Genomic DNA, 24,620 nt, shown 5'->3' with positions numbered 1-24,620 from the left:
GGTAGAGGTGTGTGTGAGGTAGAGTAGTGTGTGAGGTAGAGTTGTGTGTGAGGTAGAGTAGTATGTGAGGTACAGTAGTGTGTAAGGTAGAGGTGTGTGTGAGGTAGAGTAGTATGTGAGGCACAGTAGTGTGTGAGGTAGAGGTGTGTGTGAGGTAGAGTAGTGTGTGAGGTACAGTAGTGTGTGATGTAGAGGTGTGTGAGGTAGAGTAGTGTGTGAGTTACAGTAGTGTGTGAGGTAGAGGTGTGTGTGAGGTAGAGTTGTGTGTGAGGTAGAGGTGTGTGTGAGGTAGAGGTGTGTGTGAGGTAGAGTAGTGTGTGAGGTACAGTAGTGTGTGAAGTATAGCAGTGTGTGAGGTAGAGCAGGGTGTGAGGTATAGTAGTGTGTGAGGTAGAGTTGTGTGTGAGGTAGAGGTGTGTGAGGTAGAGTAGTGTGTGAGGTACAGTAGTGTGTGAGGTAGAGTTGTGTATGAGGTAGAGGTGTGTGTGAGGTAAAGTAGTGTGTGATGTAGAGGTGTGTGTGAGGTACAGTCGTGTGTGAGGCAGAGTAGTGTGTGAGGTACTGTAGTGTGTGAGGTAGAGGTGTGTGTGAGGTAGAGGTGTGTGTGAGGTACAGTAGTGTGTGAGGTATAGCAGTGTGTGAGGTAGAGCAGGGTGTGAGGTATAGTAGTGTGTGAGGTAGAGTTGTGTGTGAGGTAGAGGTGTGTGTGAGGTACAGTAGTGTGTGAGGTAGAGGTGTGTGTGAGGTAGAGGTGTGTGTAAGGTAGAGTAGTGTGTGAGGTACAGTAGTGTGTGAGGTAGAGTTGTGTGTGAGGTACAGTAGTGTGTGAGGTAGAGTGGTGTGAGGTACAGTAGTGTGTGATGTAGAGTTGTGTGTGAGGTAGAGGTGTGTGTGAGGTAGAGTAGTGTGTGAGGTACAGTAGTGTGTGAGGTAGAGGTGTGTGTGAGGTAGAGTAGTGTGTGAGGTAGAGTGGTGTGAGGTACAGTAGTGTGTGATGTAAAGTTGTGTGTGAGGTAGAGGTGTGTGTGAGGTATAGTAGTGTGTGAGGTAGAGTTGTGTGTGAGGTAGAGGTGTGTGTGAGGTATAGTAGTGTGTGAGGTAGAGTTGTGTGTGAGGTACAGTAGTGTGTGAGGTAGAGTTGTGTGTGAGGTAGAGTAGTGTGTGAGGTACAGTAGTGTGTGAGGTAGAGGTGTGTGTGAGGTAGAGTAGTGTGTGAGGTAGAGTTGTGTGTGAGGTAGAGGTGTGTGTGAGGTAGAGTAGTGTGTGAGGTAGAGGTGTGTGTGAGGTAGAGGTGTGTGTGAGTTAGAGGTGTGTGTGGTAGAGTAGTGTGTGAGGTATAGTAGTGTGTGAGGTAGATTAGTGTGTGAGGTAGAGGTGTGTGTGAGGTATAGTAGTGTGTGAGGTAGAGGTGTGTGTGAGGTATAGTAGTGTGTGAGGTACAGTAGTGTGTGAGGTAGAGGTGTGTGTGAGGTAGAGGTGTGTGTGAGGTACAGTAGTGTGTGAGGTAGAGGTGTGTGTGAGGTATAGTAGTGTGTGAGGTAGAAGTGTGTGTGAGTTAGAGGTGTGTGTGGTAGAGTAGTGTGTGAGATATAGTAGTGTGTGAGGTAGGTTAGTGTGTGAGGTAGAGGTGTGTGTGAGGTATAGTAGTGTGTGAGGTAGAGGTGTGTGTGAGGTATAGTAGTGTGTGAGGTACAGTAGTGTGTGAGGTAGAGTAGTGTGTTAGGTATAGTAGTGTGTGTGAGGTACAGTAGTGTGTGAGGTAGAGGTGTGTGTGAGGTATAGTAGTGTGTGAGGTAGAGGTGTGTGTGAGGTATAGTAGTGTGTGAGGTACAGTAGTGTGTGAGGTAGAGGTGTGTGTGAGGTAGAGGTGTGTGTGAGGTATAATAGTGTGTGTGAGGTACAGTAGTGTGTGAGGTATAGTAGTGTGTGTGAGGTACAGTAGTGTGTGAGGTAGAGGTGTGTGTGAGGTACAGTAGTGTGTGAGGTAGAGGTGTGTGTGAGGTACAGTAGTGTGTGAGGTATAGTAGTGTGTGAGGTACAGTAGTGTGTGAGGTATAGTAGTGTGTGTGAGGTACAGTAGTGTGTGAGGTATAGTAGTGTGTGTGAGGTACAGTAGTGTGTGAGGTAGAGGTGTGTGTGAGGTACAGTAGTGTGTGAGGTATAGTAGTGTGTGAGGTACAGTAGTGTGTGAGGTAGAGGTGTGTGTGAGGTATAGTAGTGTGTGAGGTATAGTAGTGTGTGTGAGGTACAGTAGTGTGTGAGGTAGAGGTGTGTGTGAGGTAGAGTAGTGTGTGAGGTATAGTAGTGTGTGTGAGGTACAGTAGTGTGTGAGGTATAGTAGTGTGTGTGAGGTACAGTAGTGTGTGAGGTATAGTAGTGTGTGTGAGGTACAGTAGTGTGTGAGGTAGAGGTGTGTGTGAGGTACAGTAGTGTGTGAGGTATAGTAGTGTGTGTGAGGTACAGTAGTGTGTGAGGTAGAGGTGTGTGTGAGGTAGAGTAGTGTGTGAGGTATAGTAGTGACTGACCTCCATGGAAGGTCGTCCATCTGTAGCTGCTCCCCGCGATTAGCGGCTGATCATCAAACGCCCGGCACTGCAGCTCCCTAAACTCTACTGATCCAGGAGGACACGCCTGAAGAACACACACACACACACATACACACACATACACACACACGTACACACACACACATACACACACATACACACACACGTACACACACACACACACATACATACACACACATATATATACACACACACACACATGAAACTATAATCTAAGTTATTTTAGTGAAACCCTTTGATCTTATGTAGTTAATTCCTTATTTGTCTATAAAAACATGTAACAAACTTTTTTCAAAAAAAGGTCGATCACAATTTCTGAGGAGACTTTAAACATCAGCATGTTGGACGAATGAAACATCATAAATTTTTCCATATGCAGAAAATATGTTTTTACACTTAAAAATATTTACACCTCAATATACAACCAATTCTCAGGCAGAGATCTTTAGTCCCTGAATCAGACGAGTCTCTGTTTAAACAAAACAAAATTATACAGACTGATCTCCGGATGAAGAGTCAAAGTTCATTGCAGGATTGATTTACAGGGAATTAATAGCGGTGGGCCAATCAAAAGCCTCACAGAGTGAGCTGTTCATTACTGTTCTTCGCTCCCATGAACACGTCTAATAAATTTGGAGCCGGTGGTTCAAGACCCTCTATTTTACTCTCCATCATCCATTCAATCCCCAGAACAACAGCAGTGCAAACAAATATATCCTTTTTGTTTGCCAATAAAATAACTTAAAATACTCAAACAGCTCGTCAACAACAAACAAACTGTAACACCTGTACCTGTAACAATGCTCACTTCTTCTACTAAAAAGTGATCACCAGAGCTTGGGCTTAAGGTAGCCCTCTGATGTTGACAGAATGACAACAAAGAAATCTACTCAGAATGTATGTGCCCATGCGCCGTGGTTAAAAGGCATGATACAGAATCTTCTCTAAATTATTGATAAAATAATTGATAAAATAATGTTGTGAAATATTGATCTGTACCTCTCTACTGCAGATTTTATACTGTCTGGGTTCACCTAAACACGGTGCTCCAACTGGATTCCTGCAGCACAACAAACACAGGTCAGAAAAATACTGACATGCAAAATCCAGAGTAAACTAATTCTCCATTATTGATTTAGACTGAGATTTCATTTATAAATTCTGTGATGATATCAGGAGTCATGAGGTCTGAACACAAATACAGCTGTTCAAAAACTACAAGTGAACCTACACATGATTTCTAAATATTTTCTAAATAGTTTAAATAATGTATAAATTTGGACGAAAAAATAGAGATTGAGAAGTTTTTTCAGCAGTAAAATTTACAGATGATAGTAAATTAACTTCCATTAAAATATAAGTAAAATATAAGTTTTCGGATATGTTGGATATTTGGACGATTCTTTGTAATTTATGCTGATGATTTAATATGGCTGAAGTGTTTGAAAATAAGTCAATTTAATGCCTCACTCTGATTGGGTAAAGAGCTGACTGATATGACTGGATGCGCTGCATATGCGCATTACTTGGTGATGCAGGTGCGTCTTCGGATGGAAGCCCCGCCTCCACAGGAGCGGGAACACTCGGACCAGCCGGCCCACGGGGTCCACTCGTTCCTATTATAGAGCTGCTGTGGAACCCGAGCCAAACGGCCGACGACCGGCCGGCGAATCTGAACCTCAGACTGACAAACAGAGACAAGAGGAATTAGAATTCATATTACTATACACTACATTATACACTATACACTACATTATACACTACACTATACACTACACTATACACTACATTATACACTACACTATACACTACATTATACACTACACTATACACTACACTATACACTACACTACACACTACACTATACACTACACTATACACTACACTATACACTACACTATACACTATACACTACATTATACACTACACTATACACTATACACTACATTATACACTACACTACACACTACACTATACACTACACTATACACTACACTATACACTACACTATACACTATACACTACATTATACACTACACTATACACTATACACTACATTATACACTACACTACACACTACACTATACACTACACTATACACTACATTATACACTACACTATACACTACACTATACACTACATTATACACTACACTATACACTACATTATACACTACACTATACAATATACACTACATTATACACTACACTATACACTACACTATACACTACACTATACACTACATTATACACTACACTATACACTACACTATACACTACACTATACACTACATTATACACTACACTATACACTACACTATACACTACATTATACACTACACTATACACTACATTATACACTACACTATACAATATACACTACATTATACACTACACTATACACTACACTATACACTACACTATACACTACATTATACAGTCTTTAATAACTACAATAAAATAAAATAAGGATTTATTACACAGATGATACCCTGTAGTCCTGTACCTGTTTCTCTGTATATTTTATTATTCTCCTCCTTATTTTCATCCTGTTCTTCACAACTTATATAAATAAATAAATAAAATATTAATACTGTAAGAAATTAATTTTATTACTCTGAAAAAATGTAAGTTAATTTTACTTCACATTCAGAACGACAGACCCTCTATACTCAGGACTTTGGGTATCAGGTGAATCCCAAACGCTTCCTGCTGGTTGGCAGCGCTGCCGTGTCTGACATTAGTGAAGCTCCGGTTTATTGGCTGAGCTCTGAGCCGACAGGAAGCTCCATTAACGCTTTAACACAGAGCTTCCCTTCATCAGACCTGCAGTCCTGCTATCAGTGTTCCAACACCTGATCACCTGCTGGACTACATTACTGCACCTCCTACATCTGCTGCTACTGATTCATCTTTTTCCCTGTAGATACGGCTGCAGATCCAGGGCTTCATGGACAGAGGGAATTGTGGGTAAACTGAGATGCTGGTGGTGTTTGGTTACTCACGTTTATGGAGGGTGGAGTGGGTGGATGCTGGTGTTGTGGAGGGTGGAGTGGGTGGATGCTAGTGTTTGATCAGGTGTGTGGAGGGTGGAGTGGGTGGATGCTGGTGTTGTGGAGGGTGGAGTGGGTGGATGCTGGTGTTGTGGAGGGTGGAGTGGAGTGGGTGGATGCTGGTGTTGTGGAGGGTGGAGTGGGTGGATGCTGGTGTTGTGGAGGGTGAAGTGGGTGGATGCTGGTGTTGTGGAGGGTGGAGTGGAGTGGGTGGATGCTGGTGTTGTGGAGGGTGGAGTGGGTGGATGCTGGTGTTGTGGAGGGTGAAGTGGGTGGATGCTGGTGTTGTGGAGGGTGGAGTGGAGTGGGTGGATGCTGGTGTTGTGGAGGGTGGAGTGGGTGGATGCTGGTGTTGTGGAGGGTGAAGTGGGTGGATGCTGGTGTTGTTTGATCACTCAGGTTTGTGGAGGGTGGAGTGGGTGGATGCTGGTGTTTGATCAGGTGTGTGGAGGGTGGAGTGGGTGGATGCTGGTGTTGTGGAGGGTGGAGTGGGTGGATGCTGGTGTTGTGGAGGGTGGAGTGGAGTGGGTGGATGCTGGTGTTGTGGAGGGTGGAGTGGGTGGATGCTGGTGTTGTGGAGGGTGAAGTGGGTGGATGCTGGTGTTGTTTGATCACTCAGGTTTGTGGAGGGTGGAGTGGGTGGATGCTGGTGTTTGGTCAGGTTTGTGGAGGGTGGAGTGGGTGGATGCTAGTGTTGTGGAGGGTGGAGTGGGCAGATACTGGTGTTGTGGAGGGTGGAGTGGGTGGATGCTGGTGTTGTGGAGGGTGGTGTGGGTGGATGCTGGTGTTTGGTCAGGTTTGTGGAGGGTGGAGTGGGTGGATGCTGGTGTTTGGTCAGGTTTGTGGAGGGTAGAGTGGGTGGATGCTGGTGTTGTGGAGGGTGGAGTGGGCGGATGCTGGTGGTGTTTAGTCAGGTTTGTGGAGGGTAGAGTGGGTGGATGCTGGTGTTGTGGAGGGTGGAGTGGGCGGATGCTGGTGGTGTTTGGTCAGGTTTGTGGAGGGTGGAGTGGGTGGATGCTGGTGTTGTGGAGGGTGGAGTGGGCAGATACTGGTGTTGTGGAGGGTGGAGTGGGTGGATGCTGGTGTTGTGGAGGGTGGAGTGGGTGGATGCTGGTGTTGTGGAGGGTGGTGTGGGTGGATGCTGGTGTTTGGTCAGGTTTGTGGAGGGTAGAGTGGGTGGATGCTGGTGTTGTGGAGGGTGGTGTGGGTGGATGCTGGTGTTGTGGAGGGTGGAGTGGGTGGATGCTGGTGTTGTGGAGGGTGGAGTGGGTGGATGCTGGTGTCTGGTCAGGTTTGTGGAGGGTGGAGTGTCTGACCCCCGATACTGATGGATGCTCCACCCTCAGGATCTCACGTCTCCTGTCCCCCAGACTGATGGAAGTTTCTGAAATCAGCCTTCCCTATGTGTGTGTGTGTGTGTGTGTGTGTGTGTGTGTGTGTGAATGTGTGTGTAGTGTGTGTGTGTGTGTGAATGTGTGTGTGTGTGTGTGTGAATGTGTGTGTAGTGTGTGTGTGTGTGTGAATGTGTGTGTGTGTGTGTGTGAATGTGTGTGTGTGTGTGAATGTGTGTGTGTGTGTGTGTGTGTGTGTGTGTGTGTGTGTGTGTGAATGTGTGTGTGTGTGTGAATGTGTGTGTGTGTGTGTGTGAATGTGTGTGTGTGTGTGTGTGTGAATGTGTGTGTGTGTGTGTGTGTGTGAATGTGTGTGTGTGTGTGTGTGTGAATGTGTGTGTGTGTGTGTGTGTGTGTGTGTGTGTGTGTGTGTGTGAATGTGTGTGTGTGTGTGTGTGTGTGTGTGAATGTGTGTGTGTGTGTGTGTGAATGTGTGTGTGTGTGTGTGTGTGTGTGTGTGAATGTGTGTGTGTGTGTGTGTGTGTGTGTGTGTGTGTGTGTGAATGTGTGTGTGTGTGTGTGTGAATGTGTGTGTGTGTGTGTGTGTGTGAATGTGTGTGTGTGTGTGTGTGTGTGTGTGTGTGTGTGTGTGAATGTGTGTGTGTGTGTGTGTGTGTGAATGTGTGTGTGTGTGTGTGTGTGTGTGAATGTGTGTGTGTGTGTGTGTGTGTGTGTGTGTGTGTGAATGTGTGTGTGTGTGTGTGTGTGAATGTGTGTGTGTGTGTGTGTGAATGTGTGTGTGTGTGTGTGTGTGTGTGAATGTGTGTGTGTGTGTGTGTGTGAATGTGTGTGTAGTGTGTGTGAATGTGTGTGTGTGTGTGTGTGAATGTGTGTGTGTGTGTGTGTGTGTGAATGTGTGTGTGTGTGTGTGTGTGTGTGTGAATGTGTGTGTGTAGTGTGTGTGTGAATGTGTGTGTGTGTGTGTGTGTGTGTGAATGTGTGTGTGTGTGTGTGTGTGAATGTGTGTGTGTGTGTGTGTGTGTGTGTGTGTGAATGTGTGTGTGTGTGTGTGTGTGAATGTGTGTGTGTGTGTGTGTGTGTGAATGTGTGTGTGTGTGTGTGTGTGAATGTGTGTGTGTGTGTGTGTGTGTGTGTGTGAATGTGTGTGTGTGTGTGTGTGTGTGTGTGAATGTGTGTGTGTGTGTGTGTGTGAATGTGTGTGTGTGTGTGTGTGTGTGTGTGTGAATGTGTGTGTGTGTGTGTGTGTGTGTGAATGTGTGTGTGTGTGTGTGTGTGAATGTGTGTGTGTGTGTGTGTGTGAATGTGTGTGTGTGTGTGTGTGTGTGTGTGTGAATGTGTGTGTGTGTGTGTGTGTGTGAATGTGTGTGTGTGTGTGTGTGTGAATGTGTGTGTGTGTGTGTGTGTGAGTGTGTGTGTGTGTGTGAATGTGTGTGTGTGTGTGTGTGTGAATGTGTGTGTGTGTGTGTGTGTGTGTGTATGTGTGTGTGTGTGTGTGTGTGTGTGTGTGTGTGTGTGTGAATGTGTGTGTGTGTGTGTGTGTGTGAATGTGTGTGTGTGTGTGTGTGTGTGTGTGTGTGTGTGTGTGTGTGTGAATGTGTGTGTGTGTGTGTGAATGTGTGTGTGTGTGTGTGTGAATGTGTGTGTGTGTGTGTGTGTGAATGTGTGTGTGTGTGTGTGTGTGAATGTGTGTGTGTGTGTGTGTGTGTGTGTGTGTGTGTGAATGTGTGTGTGTGTGTGTGTGTGTGTGTGTGTGTGAATGTGTGTGTGTGTGTGTGTGAATGTGTGTGTGTGTGTGTGTGTGTGTGAATGTGTGTGTGTGTGTGTGTGAATGTGTGTGTGTGTGTGTGTGTGTGTGTGAATGTGTGTGTGTGTGTGTGTGTGTGTGTGTGTGAATGTGTGTGTGTGTGTGTGTGTGTGTGAATGTGTGTGTGTGTGTGTGAATGTGTGTGTGTGTGTGTGAATGTGTGTGTGTGTGTGTGTGTGAATGTGTGTGTGTGTGTGTGTGTGAATGTGTGTGTGTGTGTGTGTGTGTGTGAATGTGTGTGTGTGTGTGTGTGTGTGTGTGTGAATGTGTGTGTGTGTGTGTGTGAATGTGTGTGTGTGTGTGTGTGTGTGTGTGAATGTGTGTGTGTAGTGTGTGTGTGAATGTGTGTGTGTGTGTGTGTGTGTGAATGTGTGTGTGTGTGTGTGTGAATGTGTGTGTGTGTGTGTGTGAATGTGTGTGTGTGTGTGTGTGAATGTGTGTGTGTGTGTGTGTGTGTGTGTGTGAATGTGTGTGTGTGTGTGTGTGAATGTGTGTGTGTGTGTGTGTGTGTGTGAATGTGTGTGTGTGTGTGTGTGTGTGAATGTGTGTGTGTGTGTGTGTGTGTGTGAATGTGTGTGTGTGTGTGTGTGTGTGTGTGTGTGAATGTGTGTGTGTGTGTGTGTGTGTGAATGTGTGTGTGTGTGTGTGTGTGTGTGTGTGTGAATGTGTGTGTGTGTGTGTGTGTGTGTGTGTGAATGTGTGTGTGTGTGTGTGTGAATGTGTGTGTGTGTGTGTGTGAATGTGTGTGTGTGTGTGTGTGTGTGTGTGTGAATGTGTGTGTGTGTGTGTGAATGTGTGTGTGTGTGTGTGTGTGTGTGTGTGAATGTGTGTGTGTGTGTGTGTGTGTGTGTGTGTGTGTGAATGTGTGTGTGTGTGTGTGTGAATGTGTGTGTGTGTGTGTGTGTGTGAATGTGTGTGTGTGTGTGTGTGAATGTGTGTGTGTGTGTGTGTGTGTGTGAATGTGTGTGTGTGTGTGTGTGAATGTGTGTGTGTGTGTGTGTGTGTGTGTGTGAATGTGTGTGTGTGTGTGTGAATGTGTGTGTGTGTGTGTGTGTGTGTGTGTGAATGTGTGTGTGTGTGTGTGTGTGTGTGTGTGTGTGTGTGTGTGTGTGTGTGTGAATGTGTGTGTGTGTGTGTGAATGTGTGTGTGTGTGTGTGTGTGTGTGTGTGAATGTGTGTGTGTGTGTGTGTGTGTGTGTGTGAATGTGTGTGTGTGTGAATGTGTGTGTGTGTGAATGTGTGTGTGTGTGTGTGTGTGTGTGTGTGTGAATGTGTGTTTGTGTGTGTGTGTGTGTGTGTGTGTGTGTGTGTGTGTGAATGTGTGTGTGTGTGTGTGTGTGAATGTGTGTGTGTAGTGTGTAGTAGTTGTTTTCAGGCTATTAATAATAATGTCCCGTGATTTATTTTATTCATCTAATGAGAAAAATCTGACATTATATTTAATTCATTTCAGCTGCAGCTCTACTGTTTTTGGAGCTTAACTCAAACTGAGAGATAAGAGAGTATTTTGTTAAATTAAGTTAAATTAAATCAACAACACGTTGAGTAATAGTTTAGCATTTTTCTGAATATTCCTCAAGAGATTAATCTATGTGGAGATTAAGATTAAATACTTTTCTGCAGGAGGAGAGGAAGATGAGCGAGGTCAGAAGGTCGGTGGTCTTTGCTGTTCTCTTAATCTGAGAAAAATGACCTCCCTGATACACCAAGCTCTTAAACCACCAGGACTGCAGCGGCGACCCGAACCCGGCCTCATTACAGCGCCGGAGACTCTAATTAGTGTTGATAACAGTCCACCACGGGTCCGGCGGGGAGGCCGGATTAATGAAACGGACCTTTAACCTCGGGAATGTCAGTTCTCTCCTACAGACAATGCAGCGTGAGGAATGTTGACTCTGGAATCGGTCTGTCTACAAAGAATCTGGGTGTGAACGAGGTGTTGCGCTGTAGGGAACGCCTCAGGGTTGGGCGATAAATCGTGTTCATATACTGTAGTTATCACAACTCTGAATTCACACCCACAAATAAACTACACTGTAGTGACTCACACACCAAACCTGCACACTGTGATCCGCACACATACACCACACGTCCTGTTGGGTTTAACCAGAACCAGGTTTTATCTGCTCAACTCTCATTTCTGAATTTTAGACCCAAAGCAAATTCCAAACAAAGTTGAGTTCCAGAGTTTTAATGAAACAAAACCTAAATAATGGTGTGATTTTAAACAGGAGTGAAGATGATCAGAGGATCCAGTTTGTAACAAATCCGTAAAAAAATGATGTTTAAAAACAATGTTCCTCAAAGAAAGACTGAAAGATATTTGCATATTTCTCCCTCTACATCCCATAATATCATTAAACCATTCAAGAAATGGGGAGGAGTTTTTGGTGCTTAAAGGGTAAGAGCACAAGCCTAAGCTGAAACCTTGTATCTCCGACCGCTCAGACTCACTGCATCAAGATCCACCATTTAACACCAGCTGATACTCAACACCTTTATCACCAACAATCTCTACAAAACTATATTCACTAATACCACTAACAAAGCTCCGCCCACCTCTCTACAAAACTATATTCACTAATACCACTTACAAAGCTCCGCCCACCTCTCTACAAAACTATATTCACTAATACCACTTACAAAGCTCCGCCCACCTCTCTACAAAACTATATTCACTAATACCACTAACAAAGCTCCGCCCACCTCTCTACAAAACTATATTCACTAATACCACTTACAAAGCTCCGCCCACTTCTCTACAATAAACAGTTACTATATTCACTAATACCACTTACAAAGCTCCGCCCACTTCTCTACAAAACTATATTCACTAATACCATATACAAAGCTCCGCCCACCTCTCTGCAAAACTATATTCACTAATACCACTTACAAAGCTCCGCCCACTTCTCTACAAAACAGTTACTATATTCACTTATACCACTTACAAAGCTCCGCCCACCTCTCTACAAAACTATATTCACTAATACCACTTACAAAGCTCCGCCCACATCTCTATAAAACAGAGTTACTATATTCACTAATACCACTTACAAAGCTCCGCCCACCTCTCTACAAAACTATATTCACTAATACCACTTACAAAGCTCCGCCCACCTCTCTACAAAACAGTTACTGTATTCACTAATACCACTTACAAAGCTCCGCCCACTTCTCTACAATACACAGTTACTATATTCACTAATACCATATACAAAGCTCCGCCCACTTCTCTACAATACAGAGTTACTATATTAACTAATACCACTTACAAAGCTCCGCCCACTTCTCTACAAAACTATATTCACTAATACCATATACAAAGCTCCGCCCACCTCTCTGCAAAACTATATTCACTAATACCACTTACAAAGCTCCGCCCACCTCTCTACAAAACAGAGTTACTATATTCACTAATACCACTTACAAAGCTCCGCCCACCTCTCTACAAAACAGAGTTACTATATTCACTAATACCACTTACAAAGCTCCGCCCACTTCTCTACAATACAGAGTTACTATATTCACTAATACCACTTACAAAGCTCCGCCCACTTCTCTACAATACAGAGTTACTATATTCACTAATACCACTTTACTACAACTTTACTACTGTACACAACACAAGCCTTATGTTCACCATGACCAGAAGCTCCGCCCACTTCTGTACTAAACTAAACCTGGATAATCAATGATCACACAGTGGGAACAAACTGAGCTCAGACCTGATCAGGATTACAAAAAGAGAAATTCAGACTAAAACTTGACTGTATCCAGGTTCATGGTCTGGGTTTAGGTCAGGAGCTTCTGTGATGCAGAATTAATAGAGCAACACATGCTGCTTCCAAAACCACGTCTTTTACACGCTGCTCTCATTATTATAAAGACTCAGCTGGAAGAAGAGGATCCAGAAACCTTAATATGTGTTTACAGGAAGAATGGGACAAAATAACAGAAACACTTCATTGCTTGGTATCATCAGCATTGAAACATATATATATATGAAATAATGAAATGGTATACATGCAAATGAAAGTTTTGTCAGATTCAGGTCGAGCCCTGAGTCCAAGGGGAAAATTACTGTAGGGGTCAAAGGTCAGCAAGTATAGAGCTGTAAATTCTACCCTCCACAAGCAGCTCCACCCACAGCTGTCACTCAAGCTTAGAAAAAGTGAAAAGAGTTCTGTGTTCTGTTACCTGATGAGAGAACGGACAAACCGGCGACACCAACAGCATAACGATGATGAGCGACCGGCACAAAGACAGATTCCTACAGACAGATAAAACAAACAGCATCAATCAATTACCTCCAACTCACGCATCACACACGGTGCTGCCCTGTGATTGGTCAGCAGACAGAGATCAGAGAATGTTAAATGTGTGAAATATTGAAAACTATATTAACAGAGTCATTTAACTCAGAGTAAAGTCGACCCTGCAGATCTGAATCAGATTCACAGGAAAAAACGTCTCTCTCATCATATTTAACATCAGATCAGGAAACTTTAATCTTCAAAAGCTTCTCTTCGCTTAGACCCAGAGCCCCAGCCAGCCAATGAAACCACGCACTCCCCCAGACTCCGCCCCTTCCCCCGAGACGCAGGGGATTCGCTTCATTTCATCCTGATTGTATAAATATTCCAGACTGCAGAAATTATATGAACTTACTTTCAATTAAAGAACTTTAACACTCCTACAAATAAAGCTGTTCAAGCAGTTCTTTCAAAACAGAGATCATTTTTTTGCTCTTTAGTTTAAATGGAAAGAGATAATAAAAGTCATGACATCAGTAAAAAACTTCTGCATACTTATATGAAAATCTAAATTATTGAACCTTAAAAAATGTCTTTACACATAAAAACTCAAATCACAAACGATAGGAACAGTAATAATTAAAATATTTCCTACATTTACTTTGGAATTTATTTGATTGTCGACAGTATGAACCCAAGATATTTCATGTTTAATCTGCTCTACTTTATTTTATTTATTAATAAACATCTAGGAAGATCTGCTGCTTATAAGAAATAAGTGAGAAGATTTTGCACATTTTCTGGACTCCAGACTTTAGACTAATCAGTATATAAGATAAAAGACCAGAAAGCCAGGCTCTGTCATTCTGTGTCATTAGCTTCTGTGATGCAGCATTAATAGAGCAACACATGCTGCTTCCAAAACCACGTCTTTTACAGGGATTTTCATCCAGTTTTCTACAAGATGATGTTAAACCACACGCTGCTCTCACTATTATAAAGACTCAGCTGGAAGAAGAGGGTTCTGGTAATGGACTGATCTGCCTGCAGTCCTGCAATAATAATAATCACCCCATCCTGTTACACACCTTCAGACGTGTTTACAGGAAGAATGGGACAAAATAACTGTTTTGAGGAGTAACGATAACATTAAAATTTGGGAAATGCTTAACCGTCCGAACAGTTGTTTGGAATGTGTTTTGGGTCCTAAATGTAGGAATTGATGTTTTATTAATAAATTAAATTAAGTTTAAGGGCAGATAAAACATCTAGAGGTAACAAATAAAATAAAAATGTTTTCTGATTTGTTGTGTGTGTATATGTATTATCTAACCCACTAAACCTCTTTTCAGGTATGCAAATCAGCTGCAGGTTGGTTCGGCACCCAAGACCAGAACCTCCCCAAACACCCCCCCCCCCCCCAAACACCCCCTCCCCACAACACGCAGAGATCTGTCCTACATATCTGACTGGAGGTCAAGAGGCCTGCTGTTAAAGGCTATGAGGTCATCAGCCAGTTCATTTAGGTCAGTAACAGTGCATTGTTCAGATGTTCAGATGTTCAGATGCATAGTGAACAGGTGAGTACTGACCCCTGACCCCTGCTGAGTGTGCTCAATACACACACACACACATATGTAAATATATATATATATATATATATATATATATATATATATAGAGAGAGAGAGAGAGAGAGAGAGAGAGAGTTTTTCCAGGAAAGCAAAATACTGTTTTGGGAATGAAGTAGAGATTGAGGATCATCCTGGTCACCTTAACTCACTATGGTTCCTGTCAAAATCAATTAGATAGTAGAGGCATATACTCCAGATAAACTCATTATTTAACAGTGATACATATAGTTAGTATATAAAACAAAACCTTTACTTTCCATACAGTGTTTCAGTGAATCTAAACCACCCATCGCATTTACACTTCCAGAATTTAAAAACAAATAAAATCCCTTCAGGTTTCTGAGATCAGTCGTTTGTCTTGGACATTTTTTTCATATGTAATAAAGATATCGAGGCTTCACTGAAGAGCCGACTTTGTACATTTTAAAATAATTATTATGAAGCATTTGCACAAAAAAAAATCTGCAAATATTAAGTTATTACAACACATTACATTAATAAATATTTGTTCACAGAAGCCTAACACTACTGTGCTGTCTGACCTTTCTTGGGAAGGGAGAAAATGGGCTTGAATTTCCACTGTGATCTGTGAATTGGTGGATTTTAAACTTTTTAGTGATGTTTTTGTAATGTTTTTTAGTCTGATGAGCAACAACTCTTTTTTTGAGCTCCTCAACAATCTCTGTTGTTTGTGTTGTAATGCATTTTCACAAATGCATTGTGAAGAGCAGACTTTTATAGATCCCTGTTCTTTAAATAAAACAGGCTCCGCCCACTCACACCTGATTATCATCCCATTACCAAAAAAACACCTGACTGTAATTTCTTCTTCAAATTATTAGCTTATTCGCTACCACTTACAGATCTGTAATATTGGATCGCTTATATAAGTAAATAAATAAAAGAGCAAATCTAATATTTTTGTCTCATCTGTCTGATTTGTTTCTTCTTATCTACCTACCTAAGTTTCAGGTCAAAGTTATGCAGAAATATAGATACAAAATTCTAATGTGTGCAAAAACTTTTAAGCAACAATGTAAAATATTATGTAGTGTTTTACAGAAAATGACAAAACAGCAGCACATGTTGCAGAAGTGATGTTTTGTGAAGTTATGTTTCAGCTGGTAACAATTTATTTAACCATTACTGATGCAGGGAGAATCATTTCATTTATCAAAAAATTATGTGGAACGACTCATCCTGTGGTCGTGGAAAATATGTTTTTCTGTTTTAGAAGGGTCAATTAATTTATGATCTAAAGAGATTGTAGCTGAAACTACTTAAGTCAGGTTAAGAATTGTCCAACATATTAATATCAGTTGAAGTACAGTGGGAGAACATCATCTTCCAGATCAGCAATTATTTAAACATTTAGTAAAAACAAATGGTAGAAAAAAACACTAGAACTCAGGAATATTTTTAATAGTGAAAGTTAGAGCTTTTCCACACACAATGCAGTGAAGGAGCTGATGAGTTGTAAATGGTTTTTCAACAGGTGGCTAAAACAGCTTTAGAGACCATAAAGACTGGATTCTGGAGAAAGGGAGGAAGGTCATGTGGTCTGATGAGTCCAGACTGACCCTGTTTCTGAGTGATGGAGCTTCAGGATAAGAAGAAGGGAGGCTGGTGCCTCTATCAGTGGGAAATTTAGACACATCTCTTTGCATTCAATGTTTTAAATAAAGTAAGGAAGAAAACCATTAATAGAGCTGTGTCCAAACTTTCGACTGTTACTGTATAAATAGACAATATGAAAACTGTGTAAACTCTCTTACCTGGTTTGTGACTTTGGCATCCTTGTTCTTCAAGTGCTTCAAAATCTTGGAATCTAAGAATCTGCAGCTAAAATATGAAAAGGGAACTGTGGGATCCCAAAGAGCTTCACTTCCAAACTCCCAGTGAACTGAAGTTCTCCCATAATCTTCAGACCAGCCAGTTCCAGCTATCAGCAGCTCAGATCCAAAGTCCTACTCTTCTTCTCCAGAGAGAGAGAGATAGAGAGAGTGTGAGAGAGAGAGAGAGAGAGAGAGAGTGAGAGAGAGAGATAGAGAGAGAGAGATAGAGAGAGAGGTGGCCAAAGAGTAAAAATATCCGCAGGCAGTTTCAGCTCAAAGGTCTCTAGAGAGGTTTAGACTCATTCTGATGAGCTACTGAGCTCCTGGTAAAGTTCTGGTAAAGTTCAGGTAAGGTTCTGGTAAGGTTCTAGTGAGGTTCTGGTGGGAAGCCTCTTGACTGTAGAGATTCTTCTGCTTCAGATGATCTTCTACTCCACTTTCTCTCCACCTGCGCTCCCCACTCTGATCTCTGATCACTTAAACTCAGCGCTTTACTCCCTGTAGTCCAGCAATCCCAAGCTTCAGGTTTCTTATGAAGAATAAACCAGAATCCAGGATCTTCCTGAACAGAAACTGTAGTCCTAAAAACTCCAAACAGCTTTAAACGATCTCTTCAGTCCGTTTCTTCCTGTAAAGAATAAAACAGATTAAAAGCAGATCCAGCTCGCGCTGAGAGCAGATCTACAGTCTGGAGAACAGCCCACCTGCAGCTCCCACTGCTGCCCTGTAACCACGCCCCTCTCATACACACCGCTCTGTAACCACGCCCCTCTCATACACACCGCTCTGTAACCACGCCCCTCTCATACACCCACCGCTCTGTAGCAACGCCCCTCTCATACACACACCGCTCTGTAACCACGCCCCCTCATACGCACACCGCCCTGAAGGGAAAACAGCTCTTAAGACACCCCCCTGCACACAAGTGACACAAGAACCCCCAATACGAACTGTAGCCACGCCCCTGTAGGGAATATAACGCTGTGGGTACCCTTATTACAGCTTATAGAGACTTCTAAAAAGTTGTAAGACACGCCTCCCACACGCACGTGCCTATGAAGACACGCCCACTGTAGGTACATAACCCTGCGAAAGAACCCAAGAATTAGTCTGCTGACAAATAACCCTCAGTATATCAGACCATAACTGTCCAAATATTAGTGGATGTTTCCACCAATTAATGAATTCAGCTATTCGCTGCAACACTGGCACAGATATGTACAGTCCCTATAGAGAAGAATTGCTAATCCAATAGATCTCTCTGGAGAAGATAAATATCACTAACCTACTGGCACCTTGCCTAATGCCTGGCGTGGGCTATATATAGAACTCTATAGAAAGCCAATCATGTTATTAAAATTAAAATAATACACTTAATTTTAAAGAAAGGAACAATAAATGAGTAGCTGTCTCAATACTTTTGCTTATATAATGCATGTCTTATCAGAGTCTTTATAAATGTTATTCATCCATGTGGAGGTTATAGAGAACAAGTGGCCTAATATTAGCCAGTATTTAGGGGGATATTCTGTAGTTATTTGTAGAAATCAACGACACGCCAAGTTGATTACACAACTGACCACAAACACCCCGACACCGACCAGCCGCCGCCCACTTTCAGCTTTTATTACCAGGAGCGTCGGACAGGCCTGAAATACAGCCGTGGAAACAGGTCTTAAAATAACTCATATCAGCCACAATACCCCATCAGCTCCCCGCCCCGCGACGTTCCTCCTCCTCCACAGGCCCTGAAGAACACGGCCAACCTCTCTAAGTATTTCTCTGGAGTGGAGGAGTGGAACACCCCCAGGGCAACACCGACCTGTTCCAGCCTGTTGAGACATTTTCTGGAACAAGTGTTCCACATCTTCCTCAATGAACATTCCTCTAGCTAATCTGATTCTCATCAACTCTTCATGTATAAGGAAAACCTCAGTAATAATTCATACAGCTGATTATTATTATATGAACACAATCCAAACCATTAACATGCTTCCCTACAGTAAACAGATTCCACCTGACATTGTTCAGTAGCAGTGTTTGAGATGTGTTGATGATGTGTTGAATAGTGTTGTTAAACATACACACCAAGCAGTTCATTGCATTCCTGCAATTATGTAATCCACCAATCATACAACAGCAGTTAAAAGAAAACTCTAACACTCACACTCGCACACTTACATGCTTACACTCACACATACTTGCACACTCACACACACTCAATTTGATCATTTCACACTATTTCATTTCACACAATTTCAAATCATTCCCCAAAAACAGTTACTAATTTGAACAAACTAATTTATCAATCCTTTACTGCTGTTTTATGGTGAATCTTACCAAATATGTCCCATGTTGTACATCCCAGGTTAGCATTGTCCCAATTTAGCATTGTTAGCAATATAATTTGATAATAATGCATTATTCAGTATTTTGAACATTCAAACAGTGTGGAATCATGTTCTCAGATAGATGTAGTACAGGACTGTTCTAACCTGCATGTTGGGTCAAGACGAGATTAAAGTGGGCTGTACTGTAAAAACACTGAGCCCATATTGCCCATCTGGAACCCACCTAACACATGTTCCTCCCATGTGATCCTGCATCAGAATGTTGGAGTTTTTCTACCTTTTTACTTAGAGGAGGTTTAGACTTTGAATGCGTGACATTCCATAGTTTCCTGTGAAAAGGATTCTGACGTTTCATTCATCTTCATACGAGAGACAGTGGCTAACGGGGGCTATATTTTCCCTCAGGTGATAGAAATACAGCCCTCATTAGCGCTTAGCTTCAAAGGCCAGCGGTCTGCTTTATTGCTGCTTTCTGATGAGCAGTTAACAGTAGTAATGTCAGCCAGGTTAGGACAGAGGGAGCCATGGTGAATAGTTTGTTGGATTTGTGCCAAAATGTGTTATAGTTTTACGTTTGCTTGTATAGTTTTGTGCTGAAGGGACAAAATCTCAAAATATTTATCCACCTCCGTCTAAAGAAGGCAGTCAAGTTTTATCTAGATAACAGTATTGCCTATAGAATAGGACTCTATATACCAGGCTAGAGGATCAGCTGTGGATCAGTGGAACTGTGTTCTCTGGAATGATGAATCTATTGCAATATATAAACTGCATAAATAAATAATCAGATTCTCTCAAATCCCATCAGAGTTATATTTGACTGATTTGTAAGATTATGTAAATTATGTCTATTGTATACAGATCTGCATTTGGGGAGTTGTGAATGATCATCCATCATGTTGACTTTTACTAAATCTCTTGCAATCTATTCCATTACAGCAATGTTCCATTATAAAGTCTTCTCTGGACATTAGAGACAGTTACTCCAACAAAACCGGCATACACTTTTATATATGCCCTGTTCTGTATTATCGTCTGAATTCATTCATTCAATAAAAAATATGGAGCCTGGAACTAAAATTGTGAACTAGAGTTTTTTTCTGGAAATATTTTTTTTTTCAGGTTTCTGGGGTTTGTTTATGGTTTCACTCAAAGGAAACATAGGGAATCTGTGACCTTGAAAGAAGTCCTTCATGCCTGTCGTTGATAGGAAATCAGCTCACATTCCATTAGTCTTTAATCTCAAGGTTTTACACTGTGCTGAAGTAAAGCGTGGGATAAAACCAGAGAGCTAACTCACTCATACTACTCAAAATACATTATCTCCAACCGATAGCACCACATAACCCCCAGACATCCTGCAATTCTTCTAATAACAGGACTGAAGCTTCTGCAGGACATTCCTGGTCTCGTTTATCACGCCTCTTAAAAGTCTTGCTCAGAAACCCTGCCCAAAATACATAAACAGATATAAATCAGCTCAGCTCAGCCACACGCAGCCAATCAGAGACAGCGCAGAGTTTATACATGCTGATGTTAATGGTGCAGGGTTTGTAAACATGCCGACTATAAACCAGTGCTCCCAGCGGTTCATGAGCATTCCTCTCTGCTGGACTGAAAACTGCCTATATTAACAGTTTGGTCTTTAAAAAAGCCTCCCTGCTCATAAAACACACACAGTTCTGATTAGTGAAATCTTCCTGTTCAACCATTTAACCTAAAATATTATATAAATACATAAATATATATTCTTCCTCAAAACTACTTTAATCCACTACTCTGCAATAAATCATTATTTACCATTCTAAAAGGAAAATCATTCACCATGATATTTACATATTTAAATTACACCTAAAGTTTGAGGCTTTGTGCAACAACTGTAAACTCTATTTAGCGCTGGCATTGTGTTACGTGTGTGTGTGTGTGTGTGTGTGAGTATTTTTTGTGAGTGTGTGTGAGTGTGTGTGTGTGTGTGTGAGTGTGTGTGTGAGTGTGAGTGGGTGGGTGTGAGTGTGAGTGGGTGGGTGTGTGTGTGAGTGTGTGTGTGTGAGTATTTTTTGTGTGCGTGTGTGTTTGTGTGTGTGTATGTGTGAGAGTGTGTGAGTGTGTGTGTGAGTGTGTGTGTGTGTGTGTGAGTGTGTGTGTGTGTGTGTGTGTGTGTGTGTGTGTGAGTGCGTTGGTTTTTGTGGTTTTTGTGGTGACTACGTACCGACATTACGAGGACATTTGGGTTTATGAGGACAGGGCCGGTGTCCTCATAATTCCTGCACTGTAGATGCACTTATCTAAGTGCGGGAAACTTTTGTTCAAATTTTGGCGCAATGTCCTTTTATACCATAAAACCCCAAAAACGGCTTAACACAGTGTTAACTCCACATTGGGTCTTGCGCCCCTGTAGTCTGGTGTGGGAACAGCACCTGTGTGACCTCTGTGTTAAAATTAGCTGATTCCTGATTGGCTGGGCTTAATTTTGGCTTCTCAAGCTGTGATTGGCTGAGAGCTACTTCAATCAGCGTGCGTCATACCACCACGGCAAGGACACAGCACAGTGCAAGCACATCGAAGCAGACTGGAAATTCAGGTAAACAGATTGATTTTAAACATATTTAAACTGCTTTTTGTCAGTGCATACATTTTAATGCAGAAAATAAATATGTAGTCTTTAGAAGGTTGTTCAGGGGGATTAAAATGGCCGGGTGAGTGCTTATTTAGCCATGTTTTTGTTGTCTATAGGGGTTAGTTTTACTAAGTCAGTGCTTTAGCTAGCTAGCTGTTCTCTGTTTGTGGGGTTTAATTAAATTTACTAAGTCAGTGCTTTAGCTAGCTAGCTGTTCTCTGTTTGTGGGGTTTAATTAAATATACTAAGTCAGTGCTTTAGCTAGCTAGCTGTTCTCTGTTTGTGGGGTTTAATTAAATTTACTAAGTCAGTGCTTTAGCTAGCTAGCTGTTCTCTGTTTGTGGGGTTTAATTAAATTCACTAAGTCAGTGCTTTAGCTAGCTAGCTGTTCTCTGTTTGTGGGGTTTAATTAAATTTACTAAGTCAGTGCTTTAGCTAGCTAGCTGTTCTCTGTTTGTGGGGTTTAATTAAATTTACTAAGTCAGTGCTTTAGCTAGCTAGCTGTTCTCTGTTTGTGGGGTTTAATTAAATTCACTAAGTCAGTGCTTTAGCTAGCTAGCTGTTCTCTGTTTGTGGGGTTTAATTAAATTTACTAAGTCAGTGCTTTAGCTAGCTAGCTGTTCTCTGTTTGTGGGGTTTAATTAAATATACTAAGTCAGTGCTTTAGCTAGCTAGCTGTTCTCTGTTTGTGGGGTTTAATTAAATTTACTAAGTCAGTGCTTTAGCTAGCTAGCTGTTCTCTGTTTGTGGGGTTTAATTAAATTCACTAAGTCAGTGCTTTAGCTAGCTAGCTGTTCTCTGTTTGTGGGGTTTAATTAAATTTACTAAGTCAGTGCTTTAGCTAGCTAGCTGTTCTCTGTTTGTGGGGTTTAATTAATTTTACTAAGTCAGTGCTTTAGCTAGCTAGCTTTTGTCTTTTTCTGTTGTGCTTTAACTATGTGTAGTATATAATAAAATTGTGGTCTCGAGGGACTTCTTTTTATTAAGCTCTTGTACATGTCCTAGACACTCTCCCTTTTGTTTATGATGTTTAAAATGACTGATTAAGTGTCCCTTTAGCTATTTGCTGTTGCTAGTTTGGCTAAGTAAAAGTTCAGGCATTTTACTTTTGTTTTGGTGGTTAAAAATGGCTGTCAGTGGAAGTCTAGCTAGCTATTCTCTGTTGTTTATGCATTTCAGTTGGACTAGGTGAGTGTTGTCATTCTCTGTTGTGAGACATTCTCTGTTGTTCATGGTCTTTACAATGGCTGGGTGAGAGCTAGTTTTTACTTGTAGATAACTAATCAATGCAACCAAAAATAATAAAAAACAAATATTGTTTAACATCTGTCCTGGAAATGAGATTTCTTCTGGTCATCACTTGTCAGCACACTGCAGACAATTAATGTCTTGCTATTATGCAGGAGTGTCAATCATCACCTGTATGAACAACATTAAAAACTACATTTAATAAAATTGAATTAATATTAATAACAGAGTTAATCAAATAAACAATTTAATAAAAAAGTTATGCTAAAAAATAGCATAAAATGTTTTTGTTAGGAACAGGAGAACCATTATGTAGGATGGCAGCAATGAATCTGCAAAGGAAAAAAGTAAAACCAAAAGAGGAGGCAGCATATTTTACATCTGTTTGTAAAGACAAAGACGGGTTTGATGTAAAATATATATAAATTGAGAAAAAGGTATGAACTTAAAGTTTGTCAATAAATATGCAATAAGCAACACAAACTTTCAGGACTGTAAAATCTTAGCCTAACATGTTCTCTTTTTTGTAGGCCGTGGGGTATTCAGCTGTGTCCATTTTGATAAGGGAGATTTCTTATTTGAATACAGAGGGGACCTGATAAGCAAACATGAATCTGAAAACAGACAGAAATTATATCATGATGCACTGAAAGTATTCATGTTTGAATTCCGCTACAATGGAAAGCTCTTTTGGTATGTTTTTTTTTTGTATAAGAATTAAGAACATAGCAAAGTGATCATTTTGGGGTTGAAAGTGTTTTATTCTAATGCTAAAATAATCTGTTCTAATTCATATTTTCAGTGTTGATGCTTCTCTGGATGATGGCTCTCTGGGGAGACTTGTAAATGATGATCATCTTAACCCAAACAGCAAAATGAGAACAATAACAACAGTGGGGAAACCCCATCTGTGTTTATTTGCAACAAGAAGCATAAATCCTGGAGAAGAGATTACATACAATTACGGTGACTCTGAGTGGCCATGGAGATGCAAGGTATTTTCAGTATAATGTACATTGAAAAGTTAAAAAATGTAATAATTGCATTTTGCTCTGATTAATTTTGTTTTTATCTGAAGCCTGAATACTTACATTTTCAGATAGTCAATGAAAGAGACCAACTGCATCCCCAAGAGCAGACGTCCAACACAATATCTGAGGTACGTTGGGAAGTGTGAACATAATTTATTTTGAATAACTGGCACCCATTTTAACTGAATTTAGCTAGTCTGTGTATTTAAGCTGTGTATGTCTTAGACCTGTCTTGTGAGTACAGTGTGTTCAACAAGGACATGCATCAGATTTGCAGTCACAGTTAGTGTCTGTGTGTATCAACATGTGTGACAGAAACATTCTACATGAGGACTTAAGTACTTACTAGGACTGGATTGTTTACTGGGAGTTTGTGTGTTACTGGGTGTGTGTGTGGCCAGACCTGTTTTATAAGGTCACTATGCTTTACAGGGGCTCTGCAGATATCTCTGCAGATATTTTTCAGTGAATATTTATATTAGCCTGTGTGTGTAGCATATGACAAAAGTGTGGTCTCGAGGGACTTCTGTTTCACAAGCTATAGTGCATGTCCTGAACAGTTTTGTTCATTATTTTATTACAACATTTCACTTTATTAACAACAAAGAACTACATAGAATTGATACCAAGCAATGATGGCAATGTAAAATATTGTTTCTGACACTGTTAGGCTGTTCCTGCACAAGAAGCTTCTAACAGTGGCATAGTGCCTGCCCTGCCTCCTGTTATAGAGATGGAACCGGTATAATTTTATTCATCTTTTTATTATAACATGTTTAGCAGATTTTGTCAACAGACCATGGGTATAAATACAATTTTACAAATGCTACTTTTGTGTTTAGAACATTACTGAAAGAACAAATCGGGTCACAA

The 24,620-nt window shown here is 41.4% G+C and overlaps 1 protein-coding gene and 2 long non-coding RNA genes across 4 annotated transcripts in view; 1 reads left to right on the top strand and 2 right to left on the bottom strand.

Annotated features, from left to right (window-relative positions):
- Positions 1 to 17,220, bottom strand: part of adamtsl5 (ADAMTS like 5) — a 33,707-nt gene extending 16,487 nt beyond the window's left edge. Inside the window, exons 1-5 of one of the 2 annotated variants that reach the window (XM_049471168.1) lie at positions 16,441 to 17,220; positions 12,976 to 13,048; positions 4,094 to 4,251; positions 3,567 to 3,627; positions 2,526 to 2,631 (exon numbers count right to left, since the gene is read on the bottom strand). In XM_049471168.1, coding sequence (XP_049327125.1) covers positions 2,526 to 2,631; positions 3,567 to 3,627; positions 4,094 to 4,251; positions 12,976 to 13,048; positions 16,441 to 16,460 — 418 coding nt within the window. In that variant the 5' untranslated portion in view covers positions 16,461 to 17,220. Of the gene's footprint in view, positions 1 to 2,525; positions 2,632 to 3,566; positions 3,628 to 4,037; positions 6,006 to 12,975; positions 13,049 to 16,440 lie in introns of those variants that run through there. The other variant, XM_049471169.1, reaches the window with a different exon arrangement.
- LOC125787245 (uncharacterized) lies at positions 11,342 to 12,968 on the bottom strand. The gene is made up of 3 exons (XR_007429159.1): positions 11,951 to 12,968; positions 11,790 to 11,846; positions 11,342 to 11,481 (listed from the first exon to the last, which is right to left on the bottom strand). It is a non-coding gene; the product is annotated as an uncharacterized LOC125787245 (long non-coding RNA).
- Positions 17,221 to 22,883: 5,663 nt separating the features above from the next.
- Positions 22,884 to 24,137, top strand: LOC125787322 (uncharacterized). The gene is made up of 3 exons (XR_007429250.1): positions 22,884 to 23,409; positions 23,519 to 23,711; positions 23,816 to 24,137. It is a non-coding gene; the product is annotated as an uncharacterized LOC125787322 (long non-coding RNA).
- Positions 24,138 to 24,620: the final 483 nt, after the last annotated feature.

The sequence above is a fragment of the Astyanax mexicanus genome, chromosome 23, assembly GCF_023375975.1.
Source record: "Astyanax mexicanus isolate ESR-SI-001 chromosome 23, AstMex3_surface, whole genome shotgun sequence".
In the NCBI taxonomy this organism is placed as follows: Eukaryota; Metazoa; Chordata; class Actinopteri; order Characiformes; family Acestrorhamphidae; genus Astyanax; species Astyanax mexicanus.
This window is presented reverse-complemented; position numbering and strand designations above follow the sequence as displayed.